The sequence below is a fragment of the Crocodylus siamensis genome, chromosome 6, assembly GCF_052110815.1.
Source record: "Crocodylus siamensis isolate JL-2025a chromosome 6, ASM5211081v1, whole genome shotgun sequence".
Lineage (NCBI taxonomy): Eukaryota > Metazoa > Chordata > Crocodylia > Crocodylidae > Crocodylus > Crocodylus siamensis.
In genome coordinates this window covers 47,103,505-47,113,228 of record NC_143400.1, presented here as the reverse complement: position 1 = coordinate 47,113,228, position 9,724 = coordinate 47,103,505, and the positions used below count along the sequence as shown (strand labels likewise).

The following is a 9,724-nucleotide window of genomic DNA, read 5'->3' as shown; positions in this document are numbered from 1 at the left end:
TGTACACTCTTGGCTACAGATAACTTCCAGATAATTCATACCTTCCATGCATTTCTGATCCTACAGTGCTTTTTTAAAAGGTTGGATTGAGAACAGCCATAAAAGCACAAACATTCTCACAGATAAGGGACAACATATTTTTTTTATAAGCTAAATGTCCATACCAACCAATAAAATGTTACGAAGTCATGTAAATCTCAGTTCCTATTAATGTATGACATTTTTTAAATGTTTAATTGCATCCACATGCCTCAGATTTTCCTCAGTATATTCCCCAGAGCTGATCTTACCTGCTTGTTTCGCAGGCTGTAGATAATAGGATTTAAGATGGGAGTTAAGATACTGCACTGGAAGGAGAAGACTGTGTCAAGTACCACTGAAGAGGCTTCACTAGGTCTTAGATATCTAAACAAAGCAGCCCCATAATACAAAGCAACGACAGTGATGTGGGAGCTGCAGGTGGAAAAGGCTTTACCCCTACCCTCAGCAGACTGTATCTTCAGGATGGTGCAGATGATGCAGATGTAAGAGACCAGGGTGATGGAGAATGAGATCAAACTTACAATCATAGCTGAAATGAGAAATGTTATCTTACTGGTGAAGGTGTCTGTGCAGGACATTTCTAGTAGAGACGGGAGCTCACAATTGAAGCTGTGCACTTCATTGTGCCCACAGAAATGCAAATATAATGCAGGAGCAGTGTTCATTAATGAATAAAATGTGCCCATCAGCCATGCACCACCAACCATTCTTATGCACACCTGCTTATTCATTGTCCCCACATAATGCAGTGGGTCACAGATGGCAGCATATCGATCATAGGCCATTGCTGATAGCATGAAAACTTCTGTACAAGCCAGGAGAAGAATTAAGTTCATCTGGGCAATGCAGCCATGGAGAGAGATGGTTTTTTTCTCTGCCAAGAAATTCTGCAGCATCTTTGGAACAGTTACTGAAGAGTAGCAGATATCAAGGAAGGATAAATGGAATAGGAAAAAATACATAGGGGTATGAAGGTGAGGATCAGCTTCTGTCGCCACCATGATGGCCCCATTCCCCACCACAGTTAATAGGTATATAAGTAGAAACACCAGAAAAAGGAAAGGCTGGAGCTGTGAGCCACTGGAAATACCAGACAGGATAAAATAGCTGACAGTTGTTTGGTTCCCCATAACTGTTTGCTCACCAAGCTATGACCTAGAAGAAAAAATGAATGAATGAATGATTGAGTACTTAAGCAATTTCCATGAAGAAAGTGTACTTCTCCATTTATGGTTAAAGAGTTCTCTATATAAATAGCATTGCCATTTTGTCTGACCCTCTGTATTCCCATATACCTTTCAATAAAAAGGGGATTTATGGTGAGGAGACTAACAGAAATAAGGTTTATTAAGAATTTGGGGTTACTTCTGTCCTTGGTTTATTTCTTAAGCTTCTTTGTAGCTAATAAAAAGCATCACCTACTTCTTGCTTGATTATGGCAGGAAAAAGGGTTGAAGGAAATTGAATGTATTCTCAATGACATAATTATGTAAGTGGAAGAGGAAAAGGAAAGATTATTTTGTTGTGGGATTTGGGGGGGGAGTTATTTATTGGTGCTAAAAACAACATAACATTAAAAAAAGTAAAGCCAATGTAATTATGATGTTAATATCCTAACCTGATATACCTGAAGTATTTCATAGGATACATCATTATATTACCTAAGCAGTAGCTATTTTAATAGGTAATTCCAGTCAAAGCTTAGAGATGAAGTGGCCACTACTTCATTAATACAAACATTGTAAACGGATGGTGGATAGAAACACTCTAAAGTTATACTGCATTCAAAAAATGTATTCCACTTGTTCACAAACTCTTCCATTATAGGGAAAAAAACACAACAAAACAAAACAAAAATCTTCCAATTATTCGTACCTTCACTTAAGGACATTTCCTGACTGAGCTGCTTCTTGAGGGATTTAGTTTCCATTTGGACCTGAAGAAATCCTATTATAGCTTCTGCAGGACAAGTGACCACCAATTTTAATTATGAGCATCAAATGTCTTTCCTTCTTACATATCAAAGAATTGCCTATGCGCTTGCATAAGTGGCATTTTTAATCTTCCCTAGAGGCAAGATAGGATATCCCCGGTGGGTCCAAAATTGCATAGCAGTTGCTGACAGCATAGTCAGAGACAAACTGAAATGAAGGAAAGGGTTACATTTTGGAGGAGGAGAGTTCCCCCACCTAGTAGCACAAGGGCCAAATCATTAGGACAGTGGTTTAGAGAGGGGAGAGATCAATTTCTTGTCCCTACCCTATAGGCAGAATTTGAAGCAAGCATCCTTCTCTTGAATCTCTTCCATTGGGCAACCCTCAAGGAAAAAAAAATACGTGGTGCCAGGATGGGAGGGAGAAAAGATGATGGATCACTGTGATGAACACAGCTCCAAAAGAGAGTGAGCCCTGGGTCTCCATTCCAGTTCTAGTTTTACAGTGACAGAGAAAAACTGAGAGGCATTGGCAGGGTATCCCTAGAAGAAGACGTTTCACCCTGAAATGCTGTTATCTAACTGATTTGACAGAGCAAGAGGCTACTCACCTTTCCTGCTTTCCTTTTGTTTCTTTTGAGAGAATAAATGTTAGGTTCATGTAACCATTTTTGCTCTTTTATTTTCAAGTCTGGAACAGTACAAAGGGCTAGACCCTGGCAAAGCATTACCCATTGTATACTAAACTTCACTGACTTTTTTTTTTTGGATGAAATATAAGGTGAATCACTCCTGATCAGACTCTGCTGTTTTCTGACAAGAGTGTGGTTCTCTTAGAGGTAAGGCTATATTGCAATATCTTTTAATGGACCTACTGTATAATCTGAAGAGGTGTGAAAAAATAATTAGGGGCATTAAGTGGCATGAAAAAGGGCAGTTGATGCCTGAAAGTTAGTCCAACTATGGAGTTGGTGCAATAATAAACATAACAAAAAAAAACAAAAACAAAAAACAAAAAAACCCCCTTGTCCCTCAGATGTTTCTTGGACCATCGCAGCTACAAAACACTCCAATCTACTACATGATACTTCTGGAGGCTGATGATCCTTATTTCTAAGATACAGTAAGGGCTGCCTTTATCAGTCCTGGCTACAGCAAAAAGTTCACTTTTGCACAGGAACAGTCTAAAACAGTGTGCTGAAAATCACTGCATATCAGAGTAGAGAGGAGGCATCTTAATATCCTATAAACAGGCAAATCCTGGATGAAGATGAAACTGGAACTTCGAGGAAATGGGACTTCAGGGACATAGTTTGTGACATGGGGGCTGGGGGGATAATATTTTGGTTCAGGAAGAATCAGATGGACCTTCCAAGACGTTCTCATTAGAGGAGACAAAGTACACTCTTTGCCCTTCAGATAAAATAAGATCATAGGCTACGTGAAGGAGCTATATTGAAGAGCAGAGTTTTCAGCTGAAAATAAATGTAAAAATAATAACTGAAAGGAAGCCCAGGTCATGTTCCAATTGGCAGAATATGGGGAATTATTAAACAAACCAAGCTTGACCTCTCTTTTCAGAGGTTCTTATGCCCTACACTGTGTATGTGACATTATGGAGGAGGCTGAAAATACTGAACTCCCCATGACTACATTTACAATATAAAATTAATATATTACATAAAAATGCAACATGTATAACTCACCTAAGAGTGGAAAAAAGATTCAAGCTAATATAAGATGTTAATGCTTCCCGCTTCATTCTTCTCTTCTGTGGGTAGAGGGATAGAGAGCATATATCAGTGTAATATCCGAATTATTTTAAATAGTATACTGACTGCTGCTTTCCTGAATGAGAAAATCCAGGACTTCAGGGGAGGGGAACATCCAAAACAGAAATGACTGTTATGTATTTTAATCAGTTCTATAGCAACAGCTGGATTTTTTTTTCTGATGCCCAGATGACCAATTAGTTCTTAAGGAAGAATATGTGGTTCCTTTGAGAGGTGTTCTTGAGGTGATTCCCTTCGCTGTTTATGAGTTAGATTAAAAGAAATGGAACTGTTCCAAATAGCTGTGACAGTAAAGGTACCACACAGCCCAGTTGAGCCAGGGATAAAAGAACTGCTCCAGCTTCTCCAGGGAATATCCAGGCTTGGGAAATCTCACTCAGCATAACATGTTTGCCCGGTAACATGCCCATGGTAGAGCACCGCACAGTGCTGTGGGGAGTCATTCTGTGCTTGCTCCCTGCATGCTGCCTCCTGGACCAGATGCTTTGTAACCACACATCAACACTGCTAGTAAAGCTGAGACCGTTATTTCAATGTCTTTGGAATGATTGCATTATTCTTGCATGATTCCTTTACCTTGAAAATATTTCTGCCTGGCAAATCCACCACCCATTTATTTTTGCCAGATTTCCATTGCCAGTAATCAATGTCAACAAACCTAGAGGAATTCTTACAGAACACCTTCAGTAAAATAACAGGATATCTTAGGGCTTTCCATCATGATTATACCTCTGTATATCATATCTGTATCTGTATATCATATCAGGGAAGACTATGTAGCCATTTGCTAGTGGGTGTATTTTGGGGTATATGCTTGGAGAACAAGCCAAATGGGTAGCACGGGTATCTCCACTGAGACATTACAGTTCTCAAAGATTAGGCACCTGATGTATTGGGATGGCAGGGAGGGGGGAACTTATGATTCTTATACAGCAAGTGGTAACATTCAGGAGCCCATGAAAAGTGATTCAGGGAGTCAGAATATGCCTGTGTGAACCAATGGGAAACAGGCAAGTGCTCCTGAATTCAAGCCCTTTCCAAAGCTTCATCCTCTGACCCAAGCTGTGCATCTAGCATCTCCAGTCCTTTGATATCCAGAGCACCTGATTCTGCTTTTCTTCAATGACATTGCCGTGCACCTTCTGCACAACAGGGCAAAGATACAAATATTCCTTCAGAAAATGTGAGAACTTGGTTCTGGCTGCTGCTGCTTAGCGAGGTCAATTCCTCAGCTGTCATTCCCTGGACACTCACTTTTCTATTTGGCTTTGTAAAAGATTGGGGAGGTGGCACTCTTCACATTTTCTGTAGAAGTACTTGGGCTACCTTGAAAGCAAAGATGAAAGTCAGGGTCAGAAGCACCACGAGGAAGAAGGAGCCTGATTTTCTGTGCATTTGCTTTTAAACCAAAGCTCAAGGTGCTGCTTAGTGCAACAACACTAAAGGGGGATGCCTAGAGCTTGATCCCTGCTTCCTGGTGTACTTCTCTATTATAATTAAATAGGTTGTGGATATGAAACAGAACCTAACTTATGAGGAGGACTGACACAATGACTCCTTCCTCCCAGCTGAGTGTCACAAGCTCTAGGCTACAGAGTTATCATCCCTCCTGTGCGTGCTGCTTTGAGCCCAAGGGTTATATTCTTTGCATAAAATGCTTCAGACACAGTGAGAGGAGGGAAGGTTTTCTCCAACACTTTAGCCAATAACTTGATGGTAACTGCTCTGATCAGAGAAAGGTTTCAGGTTGAAAAGAGCCTGGAAATTAGATATCCCACTTCTTGGGTGATAGGACATGTTAAATCTGGCCCCACATCTAAATGGAATTCCATCTATGCCCTTGTCTTCAGTATTTCCTGTTGGCTGGTTTAGGTGTCCCATTTAGTGTCTGGTTCTTCTGAATCCTGTTTTCTGGAGCCCAAGGGCAAATTCTTTTCCACTTTACCCACCTAAGTGGCATCCAGATTCATACCTGCCATGTTTCCATAATTCATGCTCTCCTACTCCATGTCTACTTGTCCACCATACAGAGTAGGCTGCTTTCTGGCAGGGCACATCTTTCCTTTGACATACACATAGCTAAACATCAGTCTTCATAATTTAACTCTTAAAATGGTGGGGCTAGGAGGAGTGCCCTTCCTGGATGGGGTCTAACATGTCACCTGGTACAGAGAGCACTGTGAGCCAATGCATATGGAAACTCATCCAGTGTGTCTGCAGATCTAGACCTTATTGTTTTCTTGGCAAGTGCCTTAACAACTAAGCTCTTGGCTTAGAACATGGGAGGATCCTCCATCTCACCAGACATTGAACACCCACTTGGCAAGATACCTTGCTAGATACAGTTAGTTGATAAAGCCTAAAGTAACCAAGTAGCAGACATAGGCAAAGTCCATGAAATCACCAGGCAGCTAGGGGTGTGTGAAGTGGGTCCTATTTGTTTCAGATTTGGACTGAATCAGCGATAGTGATTTGATTTGTTGATTCGGATCACTGCCCCTGATTCAATTTGGCTGAATCTGAAGATTCGATACTGATTTGGAGAATCATCAATCTGGACACAGACACAGCTTTAAATGTTTCTTCTATATACCTTGAGGTACCAATGCAGCTTGTGAATGCTGCAATGCTGGGGCACATGGAGCATCCCAGGGGAGGGCAGGGGGGCCCTCCACATGTTCGACAGTGAAGTACTTCTGGTCCACTTCTGGGTCTGCTGTGAAACATGCTGGGGAGCCTTCTGCACTCCTGTGGGACACTTCATGTGCCCCAGCATTGCAGCATTCACAAGCCGCCTGCTACCTAGAGGTATGTAGAAACATTTAAAGCTGTGTCTTATGTCTGAATCACCAAATCTTTCCAAATTTCTCCGAATCAATTCAGAGGATTCTGATTCATTTTGGAGAGATTAAAGGGTCTCATAGTTTCATAGTTGGTAGGGTCAGAAAGGACCTGAGAACATCACCAAGTCCAACCTCTGCCATCAGCAGAAAAGAATGCTGGGCTCAAATGACCCCAGCTAGGTGATTATCTAGCCTCCTTTTGAAGACCCCCAGGGTAGGAGTGAGTACCATTTCCTTTGGAAGTTGGTTCTAGATCCTAGCCGCCCTGACTGTGAAGTAGTGCTTCCTGATGTCTAGCCTGAACCTACTCTCAAACAAGTTGTGGCTGTTATTCCTAGTTACTCCTGGTAGTGCCTGTGGGAACAGAGAGTCTCCCATTCCCTGTCAGTACACCCTGGTAAGTTCATAGATGGCCACCAGGTCCCCTCTCAGCCTTCTCTTGCGGAGGCTGAACAGGTTCAGGTCCTGTAGCCTCTCTTCATAGGGCCTACCCTGCTGCCCCCTGATCATGCGAGTGGCCCTCCTCTGGACCCTCTTGATGCTGTTCACATCCCTCCTGAAGTGCGGTGCCCAGAACTGGACGCAGTGTTCCAACTGCATCCTAGCCAATGTCGCAATTGGTCCTCTGATTCAATTCAGATTTGGAGACTCAGTCACTGAATTGGGCTAAATATCTGCCGAATCAAATCAGGGACTGAAGCTTTGTACAGCCTTACAGGCAGCCAGTCAGATGTAAGCCCCTGCCCAGCCTGGTCTGTCCCATGAGGACATCAAGTGACCAGGAGGAACCCATGGGAAAATCAAGCCGCTGGCAGAAGGACTATTAAAGCCCACCTACTTCCTACTGGATTATCCAGAAACAACACTCTCGTGTATGATTCTTGCCTTCTCCCCCAGACCACTTGGTCCTTCATGACTACAGACTGACACTTGCTCCTTCATGATCCCAGTCACTTCTTATGCATTGTTTGGACCTCCCAGTTCCCCTTTATCATCTGCCCTGACCATACTACTGCCTCAAACTGCATCTTGATGAGTTGGACTGCAATGGATCCTGGTGTTACTCAAGCCTGCCCCTTAGGTATCTCACTAAGTGACCACCTATGGTCCGTTTAGTCCTGACAAACGCCATTAATTTACTCATAATCTCACTCCACTCTCCCTCCCATATGGCCTGCATTGTCCATGTATCTCGGTCCCTCCCTGTATCCCTAGACACGTTATTCCCTTTTACTTATCTCCTCTCATTCTCCTTTCAGTACTATTGTCCACTCTGCTGATATGCCCCAACTCTCCCTTCCCCCCATACAAGTACAGAAGGGAACACCTAAGAACAAGGATCTGTTACAATGTCTGAGCCAGTGCCCATGTAAAGTGCTTTCTGTTGTCATAATGGCACTGCGTTACACAACTGAGCTGTTCTCCCTTCTAATTCTTTATTTGTTCCCAAACCTAGGAACCTAGATTTTTCATGGAATATCCTTTCTTCATTGTTAAGTGTGGAAAAAAAGAATAATTTTCAAAATGACTTTTTTCTTCAATAATCAGAAAACCCTTAAGGCCCAAATTGTATTTCAACTCTGAAGCATCTGGGTTGCACATGAGGCATCTAAATTCCATTATCATAGCCAGGGTGCATATATGAAAAAAAATAGTGCAAAGCCAGGGGAAATACAAAATAACATGTAGGTGGTCTTGTGGTCTTTCAGGCACTTGGATCCCTCAAGAAGGAATAGGGTACCTAATTTTATTATCACAATGGCTGTCATGTTAAAGCAGGAGCCACACTAGTTACCCACAGAGAAACTTCTGAAAAGGTGGTCAAAACTTGAGCCTCGCAATTCACAAAGAGAGAGGAAATTAGTCATGTTAATGTGAGGTTAGACAAATTCAATTGAATTGGGGATATTAATTGAAATAATGAGGAAAACATTTAAAGCTGTGTCTATGGCCAAATCACTGATTCTCTGAACCAGCATCAAATCTTCACATTCAGATTTGGCTGAATCAAATTGGGGTCAGGTATCCAAATCAACTAACTGAATTATGGTCCCAGATTTGGGCCGAATCTGAATCTAAATAGAAAATGGCCTGTTTTGCACCTTCCTACCCCCAAAGTATATCTCATGGCTGCAAACACTCTTTCTTCCCTGCAGGCTGTAAAATTGTGTGATAAAACAGGTTTTTAGAAATCAATTAACCCTTTGTTATTGCCCCAGACCATTATTTTAATACAATATCTATTTTACCTATGAGCCAATTCCTAAAAGCAAACCTCTACATATAATTTTCTAGCCATCACTTTCTTGCCAATGGGCTCACCTGCTGAGAAGGCAGACTGAATTCTGTGACTGTACAGGTGCCTCATGGCACAAGTGAGTGCCCTGTTGAAGTCACCATTTTGCGGAAGCACTGCTGGTCAGTGCTTTCTCAGAGGGATCTGAGTGTCCACATCAGTGTCATGATTAGTACGTAAGCTCATGGACATGATGAAACCCTTGCTCCTGGTGTTCAAAATAGGGTGCCAGTAGTTCTGCTGGTCCCAGAGCTTCCTTGTTCTTGATTGATTGGAAGTCATGGCCTGTAACTTGGCCCTTAAGGTGTAGTGGATTTATATTGAGAGTCTGCTAGTGAAGACTGAGCTAACATTAAGTTCTTGAAGAGATGGTACATCTACTGGACTCTAGCCAAGCAGTGTCTTGCTGCTGCTGGGGAAGGTTGGAATTGAGAAGCAGTTCTGGCATCAAGATCCAATACTGTACTTCTGTCACCAGACTCAACCCCCTGGCACAAGCACAATAAGTTCTACAAAACAGATGGACTGTGCCTCTTTAAATCCAAGGGGTGACTCCCAACTGAGCACATCATCAAAACCAGCTGTAGCAATGACCTGTTATAAAAGTAGTCATGATGTCAATTTACTTGAAAAGTTTTAAACCTCCTCAAGGGACCCTGTCTCTGGGAGTGTTTACCATTATTGTAGCTGATTTGCACCATTTGGGCCTTCATCCCCTCTTTTCCCTCTTTAAAACTAGGTCATCTTCCATACCTCAATGAACAAAAAATAATAGTATAGTCCCCAAGCTCCACATATGCTGTACTGACAAGTTATT

The 9,724-nt window shown here is 42.1% G+C and overlaps 1 protein-coding gene across 1 annotated transcript; it reads right to left on the bottom strand.

Annotated features, from left to right (window-relative positions):
* Positions 1–251: 251 nt before the first annotated feature.
* On the bottom strand, positions 252–1,172 carry LOC149862655 (olfactory receptor 5BS1-like). The gene has a single exon (XM_090053699.1). It carries the CDS (start codon positions 1,170–1,172, stop codon positions 252–254), a length of 921 nt encoding a protein of 306 aa, XP_089909825.1.
* Between the last annotated feature and the right edge of the window lie 8,552 nt (positions 1,173–9,724).